This window comes from Haliaeetus albicilla, chromosome 17 (assembly GCF_947461875.1).
Source record: "Haliaeetus albicilla chromosome 17, bHalAlb1.1, whole genome shotgun sequence".
Lineage (NCBI taxonomy): Eukaryota > Metazoa > Chordata > Aves > Accipitriformes > Accipitridae > Haliaeetus > Haliaeetus albicilla.
In genome coordinates, this window is record NC_091499.1 from 17,468,061 (window position 1) to 17,492,836 (window position 24,776).

Genomic DNA, 24,776 nt, shown 5'->3' on the forward strand with positions numbered 1-24,776 from the left:
TCACTTTTATCTTACTTTTTACTAATGTAATCCTGAAATGTAAAATATGTTCTTTTTGCATTCACTGTTATAGGCAGAACAGATGGTGAAAGGCTTAGATTAAAGTAATACAGCATGTCCATTAAAATAACCCCCACTGCTGGTGACTCTTCAGCAGATCAGGAGTTATGTTTACTATAAAAAGAGGGGTTTGCTTTGCTTTTGAATACACTGGAAGCTGCCAAAGCTTTAGGCTACAGGAAGAAATGAAACAACAAAACAACAAAAAAAGGCTGACTAGAATTCAACCTGTTATCTTTACCCATAGGGTGATACGCCCAAATAGAGGTGGATTGCAGAATTAATCCAGATTATCTGTTTAAAGGAGCTATAAAATCAATTTACCTCCAAAATCAGGTGTATTAATATACATCTACTAGAGAAGGCTCTTACTTTCAAAAATTCATGCATGCTGTAACACACACTAAAGCCTCCATCCAACAGCTCTTGGGTATATCCTTACTTGTATGCGTGCGTTTGTTTTATACATATATAATCTTTATCCAAGAACTAAGAAGAGATATGAAGCAATAAATGTTTATCCAGATCCGACCATAAAACATTTCCATTAGAGGCAGACAACAGATAATTTTAAGTATTTTCTTTAAACAATCATCATTAATGGGAGATTAAACTCCAAAGCAGTTGTTCAGATGATCACAATTAAAATGTTTTTCCAAACTTGTTGCTATTTCCTGTGTACAGAATAAATGAGGTCCAGGGCTAGCTTTTCGGAACACAAAATAAATGAGGTCCAGGGCTAGATTTTGGGAGCCCCTCACAATGATTATTATTACGGGAGAAGACTAGAGGCATCTTTTAACCAACTCACAATTTCCTTTTTTCTGCAAATCTCTATCAAGTCCTCATCTCTCCTGGTTTTTCACCTCCTCTTTCAGCTCTCCACCTCTCTGGAAGGACAGGACTAGAAAAGCACTGTTCAAAGTGTCTGGGCAAATACTACAGCTGTGTCATGAATTTACGGCTGCTCTCCTCTCTACTTGCCCTTCCCCTGTCTGGGGCTGGTTTCAGAGAACCCACTAGCCCACTGTACTAACGTCAGTCAGTGTTAATCAGATACTGACCAATACCTCTTAATTTAATGAACTCATTTTTTTCTTAAAGAGTCTACAAGCACCATATTACACTATGCCTGCTTTTGCATAAGTTTTGAGGAAAAAAAAATTAACCCTGTCATAGGTGACCAAAACGTTCACGTTTTGCCCTAGTAGTAAACATTCAGCTGAAATTTATTAACATGGTTTTCACACAGTTCACGTCTCATAGAGCTATCCTAGGGGCACACAGCTGGCAAGGGAGAGGATTCTCAGTCATCACCCAATAAAGCATATGATTCCCTTTTCTCGTCAAGACTGAAGCAAAGTAAATGGCAATGGGAAAAGACAAAAAAAAAAAAAAAAGGAAAGAAAACATGTACATTTAAAATTGTCTAGGTGGTCTTAACTTTAAGAAATACTTTGCCCACTGCCATTATTTTACTAATAAACTTCCTGCTTCCTTCCTCCACCAAAATGCAAGCTCCTGTGTAAGCCAAAACCCATGACTTCACGTTTCAGCCATGGCTTTTGGGTCGCACTCGTAATTCTCTGCAACTGACTGGCAAATTACGTGGGCTGGAGACTGAGGGACACAGGCCATACCACCTGCTGCATGTTCTTCACAACAGCTTTTCTTAGTCTTTCAACAGTTTATTCAGTGGTGGAGAAGGATGAGAGGGATGCAAAGCCAAGCTGCCAGCATTGCTTGTGGTGATGTGCTACAATGAACGGTATGACCATTTTTCAAGATACTGGCAACTAGCACGGCTGCTTCTTTCTGAATGATGAAATCTGTGACTTTACTACCAGGCAGCTGGTAAGGAGGATGTAAAATGAAACTGAAGACTAAATATCCTGAGCTTTCAGACAACAATCCCTGATAAACCAACAGTCTCAACACTGCACTGCTAGTTCAGGATTTTTTCTGGTGACAGAGAATAAGGAGGCACTGATGAAAGTCACACTTTCAGAAAGCAAATTGATGTGGGAGGTTAACAGGTCTTCAGCTGCGATTGTCCTGCTAGCAAAGAAGGACTTCTGAAAGGACTGTGTAAGGGGAGATGAAGGGTAATTTCAGTAAATCAAAGATGGTAACCTTAAAAATCCAATTCAGAATAATTGTAGTATCTTTCCCAATTCTTTAAAGCAGTTTTATTACAATTGTTTGGTGTAGCGCATTCAAGAGAAAGACTATTCTTTAACAACCCACAGAAATGCATGTGAACAAATGATTAAACAACAAGAGCCATAACAACCTCTGGCAAAATTAGATTCTTAAAATTAAGAATCTGAGTTCATATCTAGGCGCTTGGTTAAATATTCCCTGTGCCAAAAGCAGGTGTCATTTAACTGAAATTCTTACCCTTGGTACTTTTGAGGGGAAAAAGTAAGAAGACACGGAAGTGATGCAGACACTTGGGCTCACATTGTACACTCTTAGAGGTCAGTTTAGAAAACATTGTGCCTGCAGAGAAACTGTAGTCGTCAAGGTCATTATCAGTTAAATATTGACCTGGACTCTTTAAAAATACATAGCTCTTCAATGTTACATCATGAATTCATACATTTATATCCACTGTGTGGTGGCATAAGGGCAGTAAGACTTGCATCATTATTTAGTAAGCATAATGGTTATTTCGACAAACAGAATTATTTGAGCTAAAGGGTTGACAATGTAAGCATGCAAGTGCTGTGGTATTGTCTGCAGAAATCAGTTGCATAAATGTACTAGGTAAGCACCAGTTCAGAGACCAAATCAAGTCTGGTCCCTTCCCCAAGCGGGGGCATGTTCCTTACACGTTAGGCCTGAAATTAAATCTATGAAATTAAAGTCTACTGACACCAATGGCCGCCTCCTAGTGCTTTCTTTCTTACAAAGCTTTGTGCATAGAAAAACTTTCTTGTTCCAGTTCAGCAAGTTAGCTTGTTGCTTTCCATCCTCAAAACTCACTCCTCCTAAGATTTCAGTATTAAACTGCTGTCAAACATCTGGCAGCTTTGTAGATAAGTTGGAATTATTAAAGAGTAAGTAAGAAAAAGCAAGCTTTCTCAAATGGCAAAACTCACAATCCTATCAAACCAAGTATTTCAAACCCAACATTTTCACTTGTCCTTCTGTCCACTCCTATTAACTCTGAGCCCTGTGCTCTTATTGTTGTTGATGGTGATTTACTATGCACGCTGAAACATAAATGTTTCCAGCTTTGTAGAAACAGTTTAAAGAAACATATTCCTGTCTCAAGATCTTATAACCTGTTGTCCTTTATTCTCTTTGAGTAACATATTCTTTGGCCCATTTTAATTACTTGGGTAAAATAGCAGTCAAAATCAAGATATTCAAAAAGATTTAATTTTGGTTTTCAAAGACAACTACCTGCGGGTATGGTGATGTCCTTGATTTTGACTTTGTGCTCGAGAGGCGAGATTTGCTTCCCTTTCTATTATCCGTTATGGTCGGAGTTGAATTTGCGTATGAGAATGCCGGCTTGGTAGCAGTGACCTGATCCAAGGAGAGCTGTAGTCCTTTATATTCAGTATCCCTATATAAAAGGCAAAAGTGAAAAAAAAAAACTCACTTCATATCTTAATGGGAAACATTCCTTCCTTCTTAGTGGGGGGTGGAAACAAAAGATATTTTTAAGGAAAAAGAAAAAAAAAAACATCCAGGGCAAGCCAGTATATCCCCCTAATACATTTAAGTAGTATAGCTTACTAAACAGTAGCACTATTTTTATACTGAAAGTATGATTTTGTTTTTGTATCCAACTGTTATCAACCTGATCTACTTTCTTCAGTAATAAAAAATGATGGGATGGAAATTTCTGAGATTTATATTACAGTTCTGCATTGGTCACATAGATAAGCAGTAAATGGAATACATTTTCCTCAAAACTCTAGAACTACAAACTTACCATGTGTGTATATGTGTGTGTGCGTTCATGCAAGTGTGGGGATGCACACAACAGCCTACATAGATGACTAAATAAATTGAACAATTTTTTTTTTTTTTTTTTTTTTTTTACAGAAAACACTTCATCTTTAAGGTTATATTTTTCATTGTTTCCAAGGTTTCAGGCAATTGGTATAAATTTTTGAATTTTTCTTCTTCTATGAGTCTTATGAGTGTTCATTCCTCTGTTTGAAGTTTCTTATACTGAAAGAGTTTACCAGTCAGAGAAAACAGCTAAATAAATACAAATCCTGTGATTTAAACAGTCTGTCCCCCACTCACAAAATACTACAGGTTTTCTATGGGGAGCTAGGTATAACAGCAGTTTGTGAAGCTCAGTATTAGTATCTTCAAACTTTCTAATGAATACATAAAAATAAGGAAAACTGGCATCATTCACAATGTCTTACTAAGCATAACAAGGGCATATGCATTGGACTGCACCCCTCTGCACACATCTGCATGTCTGCTGATACCCGGGGGGAGTAAGAAATGAGCTCTCCAGCTTTCATGTAGTCATACGGAATCTATTCTGACAATGATTTATTAAAAGAGAGTGAAGCAAGGGTTTCTTCCTGACCTACCTACCTGGAGGAAAAGAGGAAGGATTCATGGCTTTTCTCTTCTTTGTGTTAATCAGCAGAGAAGTAGGAGAGCAAGGGAAGAATAATACTTCACTTATGCAGTCAAGGAGGCAACATATTCATTCACACATTACCCCCCATACTCCATCTAAACCTAAAGACTCATCCTTAATGAATTATATTAATAATAAATTGTTCACCCAGCTTTAGCAACAATACCTTGCTCTATAATCACACATATATTGACATAAGCTGTGACAGTCTTAACATTTTTTAGGAATGAACTGCACCACAACCTGAGCGTATCACAGCTTAGTACACTGAAATACTTTCAGATAAAAGTCAGGGGCAGAAGGATAAACTTGATAAATCACTGAAATAAGTGAAATAGGATGAATCTTTAAAAAGCCACAGATAAATCTGCAGAACAGACAACCTAATTCATGTCTGTTCTACACTAAAATTTTTTTGCACCTGATAAACAACAAACTTGTTGGTTGAAGAGGCTTAGGTTTTTTGGCAATGCAGACAATGTGTATGTATCCATGTACACATAACACATGAAAACGAATCACTGACATTAGAACTGTGCCAACTACACTGCTTGCAGTCCATAGCAGACAGAGATTGGCCAAGTATAATTAATGTTTCGTAATGCGAAATTACTTCTTAATGAGGTCATTTCTTCAAATTTTGTCTTTAATAGAGATAGGCCTCTGCTATAATGTTTGCATTTCAAATATCCTGCCTGCAGTGAAAGCATCTGAATATAGGGATTTGCTTTGGTCTATTTGACAGGTAAGGCTCATCCACGTATTTTGAAAGCATTAGTCTTTCCTGTGGTTACCCTCAGAATTTCCATCCAGACACCTTGACTTGACATGCAAAGCATCTGCCTCCATAACTGAGTCCTACCAAATTACTTTTATGTTATACAAAACATCAGAAACAAAGGATATCGATTAATCTTCATATTTAACTACCACAGTAACATGAGGTATTATCAATAGTCCTGAAAATAATATCAGTTTCATCCTGATATACACATTCCCCCTGACTATTTGATTATAAGAAAAGGAAGGGTCCTGTGGTCTCAGTGTCAGATGCAGAAAGTGTTGCCTTCAGAAATGAAAATTAGTCAAAACTAAGAAGACAAGTTGTTCACAATCTTAGGGATATGAGGAGGTTCTGTTTTGGTTTTGAACCTACCAATGCTTTTGCCTCACTTTTTGCTGGAGAACCCATAGCTTTCCACTCCTGCTATTACCTCCCCATCTCTGGTGTATGCCACCCTGTAACAGTCTGCTGCTTTCTCATGTCAGTAGAAGAGTTTTAAAAACTTGGATGAAACCACCGCAGTATTCAAACCACAGACTGTCACTCCAACACTACTTGCCTGCTGTTACAATCTGTGTAAGGGCCAAGCATTCAAATCATACAGACTACACTGTACAATGCTTCTAGGTCATGGGAATCTAAAAAAAACCCAGGCAAATCAGGCTGCCCAAAACCTTGCATGCCATTATGTGTTACTTTTCTAAGTCCTTGGTATCATTATGGTGAGGAGTCACCCTCCTGGAACATCACACATTAGAATAAACACCACAAGCTGGTATTTGCAGCCAATTGCTTAGACAGTAACATCATTAAACAAACAATAAGAATAAAACTGTCTGAAGTTCTTGCTGCCGAATGCAAAGTTTCCCCTTAGAAAAAGAACACATCTGTGCTGTCCTTGCAGATGAAACACCTGGACACTTTTACATCACCAAGGCATGATTCAATACCATCTCCATCCTATCCTAGCACAGCTACCCTTCAGAAGAGCCAATAGTAACAGGCCAAGAAAAATATCTGAATTTTTTTTTTTAAAAAAGCAAAGAAAAAACAAAGGAAGGGTCCTGTGGTCTCAATGTCAGATGCAGAAGATGTTCCACCAAGAAATGAAAATATTTGAGTATATCCATATGCACTGTGAGGCAAAGGACTAGATAAACCAGGGCTCCTAGTGGTACACAAACTACAGATGGAAATTATGACAACTTCCTGGAGGAATTTATAAAACTTGCACCAACCATGGAACTGTAATCTCCAAATTGCTGTACTCAGACACCTGAATCCTCTATTACACAGTCCCAGCAACACACTAGTACCGCATCTTGTGTTCTACATGTAATTCAAAAAAAGGTGGTGCATATGAGCCCCTTCCTCCAAGGTCCTCACCTTCAGGATCCCACAGGGATCCATACAGTCTACATCTATCTACATGAGACTGCTGAGAGAGAGAGTGATATGGCATGTGTTCAATTGCTAACAGTATGTTGCTGACAATCTACTATTTATCTCATTTTCTGATGCAACTATCATCACTATAAAACATCAGAATAACTACAGGAAATTAGCTCTTAAATGAAGAACAGATGGATCAAACTGAATCCAGACAAGACCAAAGTGATGCTTCTTTGCAAAGGGAAACACATTGAAGACCTCCACCTTTTCATGACGGGAAACAGCCATTCCTTCCACAGTTGGATGGAAATTCTAGGTCCTCTTTGACTCCTCAAAAAACTTGGATGCATATGCTTTTGGTAGCATATGCTTCCAAAAATGTATTATTTCTCCTCTGTCTTGTCCCTCCCCCCATATGAGAATCTGCCCAGTGTGATCAATGTATCAGGCACCTACAGACTGGATTACCATGCTTCACTGTAAGCAAAAAGAGATCAGAAGACAAAGCGTAAAATCCTGTTGCTACAATATGCTGCTTCCCATTTTCTTCTCAGATCTAACTCCCAGAAGCATTGCCACTCTGTGCCATGTCTCTGGCTCTTCCAATGCCCACTGAGCCAAATTTTCAAAGCGCTTATTAATGTACTAGAAGTAGCATCATGAAAAACCAAGGATCGATGGCTGTACCAACTGCACTTCTCTGCAATAAAGCATCTGCAAGTTGAGTACAAAGCATTCTTTACTAAAGGGATCTAGCTATAGCAAGCTGCATAGATGGAGAAGGACAAAGGCTGAAGCAGAAAAGCATTTGGAAGAGGAAGCCAATCTGTTTGCACATTGACTTGGATGCCAGCTGGATCTGCAACATTTGTGTGAAGAGTTCTCACAATTCAGCTCTAGAACACACTTTTTGCCTACTACCATTGCCCAAATATACAGTATGAAACGTGGTGGCAACACTCTGCCTAACAAAAGTTTGAGGAAGAGCTAACGACTCATTAGCAGATAGACCCAAAAAAAGAATAGTAAGGGAGTCACAGAGCACCACAAAACCTGAATTCTCAGCAAAAAAAAAGCTTGCACAAATATGGCAACGGAGCATGTGGATAGAGCTCACCATGACACTGAAAAAAATGAGAGGTTTTTTAATATAGCCTTTTTGAAGGAAAAGAGATGAGGAAAGGGTGAGTCAGCATTGCTAGAAATAATGTTGGGAAGACTGGAATTAGTGACAGAGGCCCAGTGGACACAGTATGGCCCAAGGCAAACTAAAACTGTACAGACAAGCCAAGCTTTTTTGTAGTTGTATTTCTTTGAGTAATATGGTGAAGTCTGGGACTACTTTAACCAAAATCTAAAAACTAAAGTGAGATTAGACATTAACTTTAGAGAGCTAAAGGCAAAACCAGTTTTGAAGATATTAAGATTCCCAACTTAAAGACAGTGTTGGCTGTGAAACAGAAGAGAACTCAAGCCCTGAAAAATGCTTTCAAATAGAAAAAGTAGCTCGACAGGATGTATACAGAGGAAGGAGTAAAATAATGACATCCATTAGTGAAAAATAAATATCCATATTCAACCAAAAGAAATTAAAGACAACCAGACTCAAGAATAGAGGTCTTCTATATCTACAGTCATAAACAACATAACTTTCAAAACAAGAAGAAAACCTTCAAAAAAAGAAGAAAAAATGCTCAGCTCATGGAAAACTCTGCAAAAGCCATAAGAAAGAGCATCTTTTTATGTTAATGCCACAACATGCCAGAAAAGAAGAATAAACTGTATGTGCAGTGACTGAGAAAACACAGATAACCTACAAAGAGGCAGATATTTACAGTGTATTTAATTCCATCAAAAGACACTAAATTTAGACACCGTAAAGATTGACAGAAATTCAGCTTCCATACCTAGAGTTACAGCATTGGATTAGAAATGCATTTCAGTTCATTCTCTCCAGCAGCAATCAAAATATCCATATACAACTGGAAACAGATCTTACTCTTATTCTAAGGTATGCTTTAACTGATAGTCTGAACAATATGCAGTGATCATACTGTCACTGGAAATCACAGCAAATAAAGAATAAAAAGGCATCATGTGACCACCTAAACCAGACAAACACTGGATAACCTACACCTATATCATTCCTTACACATATTAAAGTAATTTATGAAGTACAAGCTAGAAGTAAAAGCATTAGATGGTCTTAATGCAGCAGGTTCCTAAATCCTGGGTACAATCATTCACAGGACTGAGGCAAAGGGGAAAGCATTGTTCATGCAAGAGAAAAGAAGGTGTAATTTTAATTGATTGCACTATTATTTCTATTGAACACATAATATATGTTCATCATTTCCTCTAGTTTTACATGAAAAATCTATGAACAGGGTCATATGCACTCTGCATTTCTTTTAGTTAAAAATCAGAAAACTTATATTTGCCAGATTTTCTGCCAGTCTAACAGAACACAGAATAGAAATTGTGAGATTAAACTAAAGGTGTTAATGTCATTAATGTTCAGTGTATTTTGCTGAGTTGTTGCAATTCAGTTAAAATCAGCCATGAAGGTGGTAAAAGTCTGGCACTTCCTCATGAATGTCTGACCACAGTACTGTAATATATCATTCTTCTACTTTTAAACAATGCCTGCAACTTTTAACATTTCCACACTCCAGCTCATGCAATGCTAACAGAGCAGCATTCAGCAGATGAGTGAAAAGAGAACAGATTCTGGCTGTTTGTCATCTTCATGGCTTTCTAAATCAGCAGATGGTACAACAAAACAGACAATTTCCTCATCTGCTCTGTCCTCTGTTCATGTACAATGTGTCTCAGAATTGTTTACAGAGGCCTCAGTTTGCTCACGAGACTTGTCAGGAGGAGCGTACGCAATCCCTTTAGCATCTTCCAGAACCAGTCAAAATAAGGAGGTTTCACTTAGCTTATACAGGAAGCCAAATTTCAGGACAAAGTGGGAAAAAAACTGTTGAACCTCACCACTTGTTATGAAACGACACTGACAGTCAGTTGTATGACGTCAGAGATACTCCCTGCTTTAGTTTTCCCATCAGTTATTGGGATGACATTAGTAATCCCCCTTTCTAAAACTTCTCAAGTGAAAAGTCCCATATAGGCCTGACCTACAGCTCACCGAAGTAATTGGGAAGACCCTCCAGAAATCTTTCAAGTGGTTGTTTATCTTTAGTATACTTAATGGTTAAGCAATGCATCTACTTGGAGAACTATGAGATCTATATATTGGATCCCTTCATTAAGTTCCAGGCACCTATTTATCTCCATAAATAGCATAAGCAACAGTAGTTGTTTACATCTTGTTGAGCCAAAGTTTACAGCTTCCCCAGGCATGAGATTCACATACATGATATCATGCTTCTGTATTTGCTTTTAAAGACAGAGAAATCCAAACCAGGAATTTTAATGAAATTATTTGATACATTCAGGAAAATTGAAACACAATGTTTCCACAAATGTCTGAGGATATCCTCTAGACAACTACTGTCAGAGAAATTTTATGTATTGCCTGATTGGTTTCTCATCTCAGAATGCAGTCATTTAACTGTCAGTTGGAGTTAAATAAAACATCCTGGCCTCTAGATTATCATGGTGTGGCAGAGTTTTCAGCTGTCTGAAGGTACAGTTTGTATTGCCAACCACATGTCTAGCCATCTCTGGCTCCAAAAGGAGCCCTTTGTACACTGTATTTGCCTTTATTTACTAGATTTGCTAGATGAAAATATGCACCAGGGTTTTATTATTGTTTGTGAATAAAATGCCTAAGATATCCTAGGCTAATTATATATAAATATAATTACCACTTTTAGTTACAGATAGCACTGAAAAAAAAATGCTTTAATAAAATATGATGACCTGAGTTTAATTCTGTAACATTCATTTATACTAGGAGTGCTTTCAAATGTGAGGCGCCTAGGAGCACAACTGGCTAAAAGCCGTGTTCAGTGTATATTCAGTGCTTGCCAAGCATGATAGACAGTCATTTTGTCTTAAATGGACAGACATTTTTGCCTTAAACATTTCTTGGTACAACGGGTGTGAGCTTCGTTGCAAGGTTTCCAGCCCTGCAGAGGCTAGACTAAAACCCACAGCAACAGTTTTAGTCCCTGCGGTCTGCCTGCAGGGGCAGGAGTGAATGCCCTTTATCCTGTGGTTTTGGTGCCTGCAAACCACTATCTGTGCATGTGCAAGGATACTACGGCGTTGACCTTGGGGAGCGTATTGTCTGATACAACCCCAAAATCGTCTGATACGACCCCAAAATCGTCGCCCCCCTGCGACCACGTTGGACACACCGAGCCTGCGCAGAACCAGATCACACCTACCCTTGCCTTGTATCACGCCCACCATGCATATGTATGAAGTTTCTTGGAATCGGGCAGAGACTTTGGAACTTGGACTGTATAAAAATGGTACCATCAAAAGCTCTGTGTGCACCTACCACCAAAGACTCGAGGAACACGCACCCACCACCAAAGAATTGAAGACTGAGGACCAACAAGACACCGCAGATCCATGGTGGTGACTATTCTTGCAACTCTATCCGGAATGCTTGCTTGATTTCTGCCTTTTTATTCTAGTCTATCCTATTGCTACTACTTTCTACTTTTGATAATAAAAGCTATTTTGGGTGTACGGCATTTGACCTCATTTGTGTCTTAATCTTGCTCTTGGGATCATATTGAAACCTCCCTGATATTGGATTGGGACACCAAGTTAAATGGAGAAATATATTTGACAGGAGTTTATAAATGTTTGTATATGTTAGAATCTGTCTGATAATGAGAAATTTGGTTTAGAGGAATACAGCCTGCAATGCACCTTTTTATTTTTTATGGCCATTAAATAGTTAACAATACTTTATCTGAAGGCATGTTAAACCTTCCAGAACGCCATGACTCACATCCATACTGTCAGCCTTTATTAAATTGTTGTGGTGACTTCTTTGTAATCATTTGGGGTTTTCCATTACTTTAAATTGACCTCCACATTCAAAATAATATTTCTGAATAAACAAAAGGCCTGTTAAATGAGACTTTAAAAAGTCTAATTTTTTTTCTTCCAACTACTCCCCTTCAATCACTTCATAAAAACCAACATCACCTCAGTGCATCGGCAAGTGCATGTATCCAGCACCCCTTTAGGAATTAACGCCACATAGACGTAAGTTCTCCCATATCCCTGTAAGACGGTTTCCGTTTTGCAGAAAGCCAGACTGACAACAGTGCAACAGACTGCTGTTATACAGTGTAGATTTTACCATCTCAGATTTCTTAATATTTTTATGTGTTAAAAAATATACCTTGAATACCACTGACACCTTTAAGACACCTATCTAGCAGCCAAGTGATCTGGATTCAATTCTCAACCCTCCCACAGACTACTGGTGCCACACTGGACAAATCATGTATCATGGGATTTTAGCAAGCACTTGGCACTTGCCTGAACTTGCCCTCAAGGCAGCCAATGGGACTTTTAGTTTTGGTAGGGTCAAATTTAGCCCAGCACTAATCACTTCTGAGAATCCCTACCTTAACTTTGCTGAGTATGAGCTCTGAAAGGGAGGATAACAATATGTTCTTGTAGGAAACACTTCTTTTGCGAAATATCTTTGTCCATCTCACCTATTAAATTTAAGCTTTTTGTTGGAAGGAACAATCTCCCGCTATCAATGCATGATAGCTAATGTTACTAAACTAACTCTCAGCTGCAGCCCCCGGCTGCACGTCTACCACAGATAACAAAAAAGTACATTTCCCGAGACCAATACTCATGTTACTACTGATGCAAAGCATGTTTTTATTATTTCAGAATCTCCATGTGTCCAATGCAAATGTTTTTTAACTATGTCCTATACCATTTATCCTTGATTAAACCTCTTCTAGATAGTTAATCATTAATGATTTCTTTACAGTTGCTGTGCAAACAGTTCATTCATGCCTATGACATATCAAATTTCAGAGACGTGTTCTTTAATTGGATTCATTTATTTCTAATCTACTTAAGCCCTCACTACTGTAATGCTTGACTAAATATACATTAAACTCACTTATTTAAACTGCTAAAATAAATTTGAGATGTATTCTATGAATAAAAATACTTGATTGAATACATGTAATACCATTGTTATTGTGTACCTAACTGAGCAGAAATTATTGGAAATAGCATGCTAGATAAGCTTGGACAAAAGGATTTGAGCAGATGCTGATGATTTTTTGGCAGAGATTATAAATTAACAGGTTTCTAAATCCTAAAGATTCCTATAGTACATTAAGGTATGTAATAAGGAGAACTAAAAGGTGGTCCTCATGATTTTCATGAAGGATGTTGAGTGTTTTCATTTTAAAATCTGGGCACTTTTTTAGAGATAAGAGCCTCATACCAGTTCTGTCCCCTCATGGCAAGAAAAAGGGCTAAAACAGCCAAGATACTTTCAAGGTTTGACTATTCTATGTTTTGTAAGTAACAGTAACTGTAAAGTTAGCACAGAATTGGATAAAATTCCTGTTTCTGGGTGTTTAGAAGCCACAAAAGACAATTATGTAGCTATGGATTCTGAGTTATTAAGGGCATATAAAACACTCTCCGCTATGGGGCTTAAGTAGGGTTTTTAAAACCTAGTTTCAGATTTTTCTTTCTAAAGCTAGTAGCCTTAAACTCCATTTTGGTGAAGAATCCTCTAATTTATATGTTTCACCACTTACACTGAGAAGTTTCACAAAAGAAAGGTGCCTCACATTGCAGAGATGTCACTGATAACACAGACCACCCTGGGTGTAAGAAAATGCATATCATTGCATAATTATGCAGTAGATGAGGATTATAAAAATTAGGATTATACCCCATACTGGACACAAACCCCTCATGCACTGATACCTCAAATATTGTATACTCTGACCGTTGCATCTGAAAACCTGAAAAAATCTCAGAGTGGGACAGCAAGGATGGTGGGCTTGGAACAGCTTCTCTATGAGGAACAATTAAGGAGACTCCTCAGGCTGAAAAAAGAGATGACTGGGAGAACAAAATACGATCTGTAAATTATGAGTGACAGAGAGAAAATTAGCAGGAAGCACTTTTTCACTTTTTCTTCTAACGCAGGTATGGGCTATGAAAGGAATGAAAAGGTGGCACTTTCCCAACAAAAGGAGGACTTTCTTAACACATTTACTTAAGCTTGGCAAAAGCTCACATGGTTTCAAAAAGTGAACAGATAAATTTGTGGAAGAAAAAAAAAAACACAAAACATTGACAACTAATACACTCAAAGATCTCACCTCTTTCTAGGAGGTCATTTGAACTTCTTGAAGACTGGGAGAAAGTGCTGGGGAAGCATTACTGCATGCTTGTCCTATTTTTAAACTCTTTCCAAAGTATGTGCCACAGTCACTATCAGTATGTGTCTGATCCTGCATAGCTGCTCTTACGTTACACCCTATACCAGAGTAGTTAAGCATACTTCAGTTCCTTTGAAACTGTGCAGTGAAGAGTGGTCCTGACAATTTGCTATTACTACTTTTAATAATTTACTGTAAAAGTTAATTTATTGATATTTCAGGTTTTATCAGCTCGTCTGTTCCCTACAATTAAAGCTTTTGTTGTGACAACCTTCCTAAGATCCTAAGGTGAACACTGAAAAAAATTAGTTAGCTTTTCTGTGATGACTTTCTGGATAAGTTTCTGTGATCTGGGAACGGTTTATCTGAGAAAAACAACATGCTTGAAAAAGGGTTTAGTGCTCATTCTGTTTGTTCCTCCTTGGGAAATTTCCTATCTGCGTGCCTCATAACGTACTTCTCCATTATTCCAGCCTGCTTTTTCTGATCAGCTGCATGCCATAGTGAAGAGGCATGTTGAGTCCAAAAGGATTCATGAACTCCATCTGGTGAGGAGGTCCCATTTACAGTAGATCACTTTCTCTTTCATCAGATTAGTCCTTTCTTGTCATAAGACTTCCACCTTCCTCAGAAGAAACAAGATTTTTCTACAATGAAAGTCTTTCCAATTCACTTGTCCAGAGTTCCTCAGCTTTGGCCAAGGGGCAGCGCTTTGCCCCTGAGGGCCGTTGTATGTCACTATCTACCCATAAAGCAAGCAACCATGATATGATACTTAATAAATGTTTTTCAACTGAACCTCGTTTTACTTAAATTTTAGAAGAGGTAAGAGGAGGAAGACAGGCAAAGACTTCCATGTGGTTTTTGGTATTTGGGGAGAATGGCTTTTGGGATTTTTTACAAATTAATATACCTGTTTTCTCATTTCATTATTTGTACCTCAGTTAGACTGCCTTTTAGCTCCTTCCCACCCACAGCCGAACTTCTACTGCAGCCAAATCCCATTCACATTACTTGCCTCTTGGGGCTAAGGCTCTGTTCATATTGGACTCAGGCTTGGCCATCCAGCTTTGATAGACATACAATATATGAAGTGTTTGTGTTGATAAAACGAGAGACATATAGCAAGAAAAGCCAATATCATGAGGCTTTAAGATAACACATAATACTTGGTTTTATTTGATACTTTCCTGGTAATCACTGATTTTATCTCCTCAAAGTATACATTATAAGCCGTTATGTTTGTTAAGTGGGTCCATTAAATGTTAAAATGGATACAAGATAACCTGCTTGACTACCTAGACCCTCTGGGCCACAGAGTAAGTTAAACCACCATATACCATGCACAACTACTGCTGACCCCATGACTTCTATCAAATTCAGGAAAGATACCTTTTTAATGGTAGTTAATGCTTTTTGACAACACTCCTAATAACAACTCACCGTTAATATACACAGTTCCAGAAATGCATGCCCATGTTAAAAAAGCAGCTTATGAAACTGAAGAATAAGTCTCCAGTGGGTTGAATGCTTTAGCCACTCTGTTGTCACTGCTTCACATGCACATTTATCGAGGGTTTCTGGATGCCTAGAAGTGTCTCTGGCCAGGCCACTGTATGTTCCCATAAAGATGTCCACAGCATACATGCAGATCGACTCCACTGCCACCCTACAACTGTCCTCCACTACAGCTAATCTGCAGGTGGACTAAATGAACATTCGAGTTGGGTTTGTACAAGTCCAGTATATCATAAAGTATGAGATTTACCGTACTTGTGGTGACCACTTCTGTAGTTGCTACATATGCAGCAACTCCAGAGTATCCCATCTGTGCAAACGCTGCTGTGCACCTTCTCTCCTTTTTCTTTCTTGAACCCACTAGGTATCTTCATGGAAGCCCTAATTGCATATTCCCATGTTAAGTTACACAGTTGTAGTCACACAAATAGGCAGTTTTCTTTGGACTGAAGCCACATCCCCATTGCTGGTTTTCATACACTAGACAGCACTAAGTACTCTGATCATCTTTCAGAAGATGACACTTTTTCTTTAACTCACCTACTCACAGTTTAAGATCAACAGAGTTATTTGGGGGAACACTGTTTAACAGTTTGGCTGCAAATGAGAGGATGCTATCAGCCTATTTATCCCCAAATCAAGCCTTTATTTGAGCAAACACTCTACTGGGATATGCCTCGTGAAGCAGTCGTTAAAGATTATTATTTCATTCTGTGTACAAACCAGTCTTTGGAAACAGCAAGAGAAAAATAGCATGCAATACTTTTGGGTGGATTTCAATTAACCACGGCCTAAGTCAGAGGGAGAGAGTTTTCTATAGCAACAGCCCAGGCTGCCAGCTGCCAAACATAGTACAGAGATGATCGAAAGCCACAGGCTACTTGGGAACAGGCTGCCTTCAGGGCAGACCGTGCATATTCGCTTCCTAACAGACAGCACAGATGTAAGAACATCGAATATTGGATGGGTTTAAAGATCTTCACTCTAGGTTATGTCAAAATATCCACACAATGCTAGGGATACAGCCAAACTTCAGTTAGCCAGGCATTTGAGTTTCCATAGCTGCACTGAAACTTCAGCAGATAATAGCTGTTATTTTCAACATTGCTGCCCCCAAGATTTATATACAGTGGTTTGTAGCTGAAAAACTACGGCTGTTCTTTATTAGGTCCCAATTCAACACAGTAACAAATGCATCCTTCAAGCCATCTCTATTTGGCAAAGCCAAAGAATATCCTTATTTCTAAGTGTGTGCCTAAGGGGTTTTTTTATTTCAAAACTGAATTCACTAGGATATAATCATGTACTGAAAGTTATGTCTAAGCACTTTTAGAGCCTGCCATGTGCTCAAGTGCTTTAGTAAATCAGGACTTCTGCGATTTAATTGCACTAAGTGGATGATAACAAAAGACAACAACAGGAATAAATCGTCTAACTGTGTTAAAGATCATGTGATTGACTCCAGACTTCAGCCATCCCAAGCCTTCAGAAGGGTCAGACGCTATACCCTTGTTCACACAGAGCAATGACTGCCTCCATAAATAGTGTCATCAAAGTGAAAGGGGCTGCCTCTGAAGTAACCTACTGAGTACGAACATGTGTGCTGGAGCCTGGCCCATGCTGTAAAAGTACAAAAGAGAGGTGAGGGAAGGAGAATTAGATTTTAAACAGATACTTGCCACTGTTGAATGGACAAAGGAGATTTATTTGTTAACACTTAATTTAGGCCATGTCGAAATGCCACGTTTGTGTGTATACGAATGAGAACTAGCAGGAACACCATAATGTAGAGGGAAGAGCTTACTTCAGAAGCAGTTTGGTAACTTATCACACCTGTTGTATCTCATGATAATTACAGTGAAACAACATGGTAATCACAACAGTACTGAGATACAGCACAGAGCAACGAGAGCAAACATGCAACAGATTAAGGAAAGAGAAGCAGAACTAGTAAAATTTTAAATCTGCTTAAGGAACACACTGTTGCTGTTATGAGAGCAGGAGCCAGTTTTGCATCCAGTTTTGTGCAGAGTATTGAGAGGGTGATAGGGTGGAGGAGAATCCTTTGGTAGCAGTTCAATGCCCGCCTCCTCCACACAGCCACTAACACAATCCATAGACAAGATATACAAATGCCGTCTGGGAAAACCAGCAGCCGCTCTTCCAACGGCCTCGCTTCAGCCCTCTGAACTATCACAGAGCAGTGAACAAACCCTAAGTTCCATGGCCTATGGTCTCCCCCTCTCTGCCACGTAGCAGGACCACTGGGGCTGATCCCCAAAGGGACTGAAGCACCCAGCTGCTGTAGCGGTGCTCACAAACCTCATCTATGCCATTCAGAGTGTGGAAGGGCAGAGTAAGGATAAAATGTGAACAACCCCTCTAGCAGGAACAGCTGTGCAACAGTGTACAGTCCAATGCTTCCATGTAAAGTGGAATCTGTGGCAGTTTACCTTAAACCATAAACTGTGGCATTTTAGGAGTAAGAGTCCCTGGAGCAGGCTCTGTACCTTTCATCAGTGGAGTGAGGCAGACAGCTGGAGATAGTAATTGCTTCAGCCATTGCCCCTGCTGAATGTGTCTCAACCCCAGGCAATCATTTTACAAGATCTGTAACTCAGTGTTTGGGAGGAGGGAGTTTCCAAAGGCCTGGAACAACCAGCACACCCAATGGGAAAAGGATGAAATGGAAAGTGTTTGAAGTCACTTTTTTTTCTTGGAATAGAGACACTTCTTTGCAATCCTGAATTTCATGCTGTGTGAGACTATCAGTATGCATGCATTTAAACTAATGACTGCGTTTTTTCTCTGGATTTGAGCTGCAGTCCTTTAATCCTCACTCTAGCAAATAAAACTTTCTTCGTACAAGCAGTGACTGTAGACTCTGGCCCACAGTTTTAGTGCCTTGGCCATTACAGTCACCTGGTTTAAATACAAGCATAGAAATTTGGAGTGAATTAAACAAATGGTAGCTGGGAAAGCCCCTACATGAACAAAGAAGAACTGCAGAAACGTATTGTGGACACCTGGAAAAGCCTGTCTCCTATTTGCAAGAAATATATAAACAATGTTCCAGGGAGACAAGTCTGTAATAAAAACTAATGGTGAACAAACAGAATACTGCACTGAGTAGTTCAAGAGGAATCCTTTTATACTTTTTTCTTTGAGGCATATGCTTCTCAAGCATTTTGATTTATTAAAACAATTCCTCCATATATTTACATTGCTAATCAAATCATGTGAATTATGATAGGCTTTCCAGTCTTAGGAAAAGTACATTGCAGATTGAACAGATAAATTAGGACCCAGTTCCGTGCACAATTAAGCAAGTGGCAAAATTCCCATTAATACAGAAAAATATAAAGGAAAAGCAGCAGGTCAAATTTGTTTCTACCCTTTACGACTATTTAAGAAAAAAGACATTACCAAGTTAAAGTCCCTAAGCCTCATCTCAAGTATTAAAGTTAGATGGCCAAGCTTACTCATACAACTAATTCCACTAATGGTAGGAGAAAGGGTATCCAGGATTACTTCTGCAAGCAATAACTTTCACAGTGTATTCACTATCCTACATGCTCCATCACATACTTGAGAGATACAAGAGAACATGTATCTACCTTTGAATGAGGAAAGGACTCTGTGGCAATTCCAAATTGGTCAATTTGAGAGAAACACTTAAGAAAAGGTAGGCCCTATGAAAATATTTAATTGTAACTGTCAAAAAATATGGAGAGCGCTTTGTTTCCACCTAAAATACAAATTTCCCTAAAGCCTGCTTAATATGCCAGCAAGGATTGTTTTCAAAGTCAGAGCCATCATGCATAATGATACTGCATCGCTTATACAACCATTTTAAATCTGGTAGTACACAAAGCTATAAATAGTAATAATAATTTAAAGATGAAGTGTGTAGATACAATTAACGGTTAATTTATTCTAAATTGCATTTACCACATCATTAAGTAAAACATTCGTCAATATGACAGTTATTTGTGAAATAATCTTTCAAACAAATTGCATTCAATTTGTGCTTCTAATCAGCCAGTTACATAATGCAATGTGAAGAGGTCAACCGGAACTATATCATATACGTACTATATCACCAGAACAGAGATTAGTCACAATTAGGTACCTAATCCATGTTATCTGTATATGTTACCGCTATTGCTATTCTTGTAAATGCTAAAGGACAACGAAATTTATATAGGAAAGCTGCCTTCGCTTTCTCTGGGGACAAATTATTATAATATTTGCTTGTGCTCAAAAAGTCAAAGGATTTGCACTTTGCATTATCCATTTGTTTAAAGGGAGGTTGTTTGCGATCTAAATATAAACTTCAGCAGTTGCGTTCGCTATTAATTGACTCATACTTGAGTCCCTTTATGTGATAAACACGCACAGCTAATAATCAATGATATGGCAACTGTGTGTACAGAACAAATAAGAAAAGAAACAAATATTCTGTGTCCATACTCACATATACCAAGAGGAATACAAAGAAGAGCAAATATGCGTGCTTTAAAGCTGGAGTCCTTAAAGGTTATTTATATTAATTTTTTACACACTGCTATTATGCAAAAAAAATAACCTTTCCTCTTGTTGCTAAAAAGCCCTTGCCACCGTACCTATTTAGTTCAGCATATATATTTATTACGAACATTTGTTCCCAAGCCTAGAATTCACTTTCTCAAAGCTTGGGATTTATGGAAGATGGAAATGATCCCTTTTTTATTTTATTAGCTGGGGGTGGGGGTGTCCCTTCTGCATAAGCCCGTTCTCATTCTTTCCGTTTTCAGCATCTACACCGCCCAGGGGAGTTGGGAAGCTACAAGGTAAGAGTTTCTCGCTCTTCCTGCTCAGCCTGCACTGAAACTGGTCCTCCAGACCAGTTTGGCACTTACGCCACTCTGTACCCTCTCCTTACCAAAACATCAGAGCACTCGGGTTCCTCCCAATAGTGAGAAAAAGCTCCTTATCCCGCGAGCGAACCGAAACAACTCCTGGGGCTTTCCCTGAGTGAAGTGCTGTGCGAGGGGACCAGGGACCCAGCAGGTCAAAAACCTGCACCGTGTCTTCCAAAGCTTATGATCCCTTTTGCTATTTTCACCCCTAGTCAGTGAAAAAGACCGACATTTCCTATTTTCAAATAAGTCTTTGGCGAGAGGCATCCCACCTTTTGAGCTCCCCCCTGCAATCCCAAACGCGACTCCTTTGTTATTTCCAACCACCAAACCACTGATTTGCACCTCTTCTGCTTTCTCCTCGGCTTCCACACACAAGAGTCGATATGCAAAGGTTTGCCTTTCTCTGCCCTAGGCACGTTTTCCCTCTCTGGTTTATAGCACGGCCAGGCTGCAGCGGGCAAACCTGTGCCCCTGCCAGGAGCTGCATCTGCGCAAGTGGCTCTGCCACGCACCCGGGGCCGGGTGGGTGAAGCGTGGGAGGAACCCGCAGCACACACACGTGCATCTCAGCTGCTCCTCGTTGACTGGAATAATCCCATGTCATCCTTAAGGAACTGCAGTGGCTATAGGATTTATAGTGGAATAACGTCTATTGAACACTTGCAAATTTTGAGTGCTACAGGACCTTTACTGGGCCCTCCTGGAGTGGAGCCTACCTCATACCAGAGGGAAACGTCAAGTCCCCGTAACCTGTCATTTCCTCCTGTACTTTCACCACCTACCTGCCTCATCTGAGAGAGAACACGATGACTCTGAATAGCTCATTAAGACAGTTAAGCCGACTCCAGGTACGAGGAGGTCAGCATCCCCCCAGCAGCTCTCCTCCACCCCAGCTTACCCACTTCAGGGGCTGACTCCGTGTCACTTTTAAAAAACCAGCCCTTTCACTGCTTGTAGGCACACGGCAGGGCCTGTTCTTCTCATTTATTTTTTCGGAACGGCAGGCTAGCCGTAGGTTAACGATGCTGATAAAAATGGAGTGGAAGCTACGCCCGTCCCCTGGACCCAGGGCAGCGGTTTCAGCAGCGGCAGCCCTGCGGCAGAAGCAAGCAGAACGCCACCTCTCCCTCTGCAGCTCCCTAACGAAGAGCCAGGCAGGCTTGATGAGACCTCGAGGACCTGAGCACACCAAAACCAGATTTTGCTGCGGTCGCCGTGCCTGCATTGCAGCCGCCGGCAGCACGGGACAGTTGCCGCAGCCAGCGACGGACCTCCCGGCACTGAGCAGCCGCGTTTTAGCCGGCCCGGCGCCCTCTCTGCCCTCTCGTCCTCCGCACTCGAGGCAATTAAGCAAAGAGCGCAGGGGGGGGCTTACACCGAGGCGTAAGGAAGTCGTACCACGCTGTAACCTCCAAGGGAAATCTTGAAAGAGCAACTATAGTCCTCCTGCGTATCAGCCTGGCTGAAAACAGGTTTAAATATAACCTTGTTCTTAAAATCCATATACATGCCCGAAAATACAAAGACGCTGCCTCCAGCGAAAAAAATCAGCTGAGGCGCAGGAATCGCGCTATTTTGGTACCGCTGCTGACGGGGAAGCCGGCTCCCCTGCAGCGCCGTTTTGGGGGGTTGGGGTTTTTTGGGGGGGGGGGGTGAGGGCCGGGGTTCCCCGAGCCCAGCTTCAGGCGGCGGGGAAATCCCACCGGGGCGCGGAGCCGCGGGGAGCGCAGGGGCTGCCCACGGGAGGGCGCGGGTGGAAGCGGCCCTGGGCAGCCGGCTGCGGAGGTGCAAACGGACCGCGAACAAGCCGGCCGCGGTGGCCCCCGGCCCCTCCGAGCCGCCGGTAGCCACCCTGGGCTGGGTTGCACCGGTGGTGACCGCGGCACCGGTGCGCGGGCAAGGGGGGCTGGGGGCGGCTCACGGTGTAACGCGTCCCGCTGCTGGAAAACAGCTCCGAGGGGTTTGTCCGACCGGCCCCCGCGGGACCGGGGTACTCCCTGCTGGCTTTGCTGTGCCAGCCTGACAGGCTGGTGCCGTGGTTGTCACCCCGGCAAGCAGGGGACCGATCGAGGCGGATGCCCAGCTGACTTTAAGTAGATCCGCTGGGATGTTTCATTTCCACTCGGGTCATTTGAGGTAGAGTTCCGTGATTGATGTTCACGCTTTGGGGATTAAAGGAGAGGGAAACGGCCGATAATCTCAGGTGCTCATAGAAAAACACGTAGCGTTTCTGGTGCAAAACGACTCTAGCATGCTAGCTGCCTTTGGGTGCCTTGTTTTCTTAGCGTTACGATACACTGACTTCTGTCTTTGCAGTTACCCGTTCACCTGAGGCAAGTGTTTGGAATTAACTGAGAAGCATAAAACGCGAAAAATACAGAGAGGGGCTGGTAAAGGGGAAATGGACGTACAAATGTACGGAACAGCTAGAACAGAGGTGATGATGCCTCTGCTGCTCCACATCCTTGCTGGGTGAATGCCAGAGCACTACCCCGCCGCGCCCCGCGTCCCTTTTTAAAGCGAATGAAAGGGATTTTCTTTAAAGGCGAATCGCAGTTTACTCCCTCCACCAGAGTGCCGACCCAAACGTATGCTTTTTCATGCAGGCGCAATAACCCCTGCCGGCACGATGCCCGTTATCACCTTCCCTACCAAAGCGATTATGTCCTCGCAATGCAGGCGCCGGGACCCGCAGCCCCTTCTCCGCTCCCCCCCCCTGCCCCAGTCGCGCCTGCACACAGGACCAAGAGCCGTGCCGAGCCACTGCATTTTGGGGAGGACGTCTGAAACTCGGCTGCCAAACCGCTCGCCACCTGCTCATGCACGAAACCCGCAACGGCAAGGTCGTGATGCTGCCATCGCCGCAGTTTTAGGAGTGGGGAGGGTTGTGCCTCTCAGGCGTTTCCAGCTCCTACATTTGCCTCCAGAATAAAAAAAAATGAGCAGCGGAACAGAGGAATATTCGGCCCCTAGGATCAACGAGGTACCGCCGACCTGACCGGCCCTGTGATGCTAATGAAGCATCAGTGCTGCCGCCAGCAGCTACTGCCGTGTCCGGAGGAGATGCTAACCATCACCGTGATAAACACTTCAAAATCGTCGGAACGAGCTTCCCCTCCCTCGCTGGGCCTCTGTGTTTCAGTTTAAGCAGCATAGCTAGAGCACGGCCTAGCAATACTCGAATACAAGGAGATGCGTTGAGATATACGGTATCTCAGCAGTCCCTCTGATTTTTAATTCTATTCTATTTTAATTTTTTTTAAGTTTAACTGACCCTTCTGGTCACCAACTTTCTTTGTGGTTCACTGTAAAGATCGCTCTCCAAGAACAAAAAAGAAATCTCGGAGCTTTGATAGAGACTCTGGATGAAATTAAGAACTTCAAACCCCAGATTTTTGAAAAGAAAAACAGATGTCCTGTTTGTTGAGTATAAATAACTCCGTACGTGGAAACCTTTTTTTTACGCTGCATTAAATTTTATTTAATGCTGGGTGCGTTTAAACTGTAAAAAAAAAAAGGGGGGGGGGTGAGCAGCAAAATATGTGGGTGACAAACCTCTAAATCTTTTCCCCTCTCGAAAGAGAAAGAAACAGGCAGACGGGAAACCCTTCATCTAGATGAAAGTGTTCAGTGTGTTTCCTAGCAGACCTGGCGAGCCTGCCCTGGTCGGTGCGGCAGCGAGGGGGATCGGGGAAGGGGGGAGAGGAGGGCGGCGGGGGCGCCCGCCGGGCCCGGCCCGCAGCGCTGCCCTGCGTGGGGCGCGCAGGCAGGTGCCCGCCGCCGGGCGCTGGGTCCCGCTCGGCTCGGCTCGGCCCCGCTCGGCTCGGCTCGGCCCCGCTCGGCTCGGCTCGGCCCCGCGCAACGTGGAGCGGCCCCCAGGCTGACTTACGTGAGGACGTAGTTGACGCTGACGATGCAGTGCGGGCGGGAGGAGCGGCTGTTGTGCACGATGGTGGCGTAGCTCTGCACCCACACCCAGCCGCCGTGCTTGGCCAGGAAGCGGTAGTACTTGGTGGTCACTTGCCCTTTCACCAGCACTGCGGGGACAAAGCGGGGAGAAGCCTCAGCGCGGCTCCCGCCCTCCCTTTTGATCGGCCCTGGGAAGGGGGTGCGCCACCACCACC

General features: G+C 41.6%; 1 protein-coding gene across 1 annotated transcript in view; it reads right to left on the reverse strand.

Moving 5' to 3' along the window:
• The window catches only part of SIM1 (SIM bHLH transcription factor 1), a 52,791-nt gene that overhangs the window by 11,756 nt on the left and 16,259 nt on the right, over positions 1-24,776 (reverse strand). Inside the window, exons 8-9 of the mRNA XM_069804939.1 lie at positions 24,542-24,689; positions 3,472-3,637 (exon numbers count right to left, since the gene is read on the reverse strand). Coding sequence (XP_069661040.1) covers positions 3,472-3,637; positions 24,542-24,689 — 314 coding nt within the window. The remainder of the gene's footprint in view (positions 1-3,471; positions 3,638-24,541; positions 24,690-24,776) is intronic.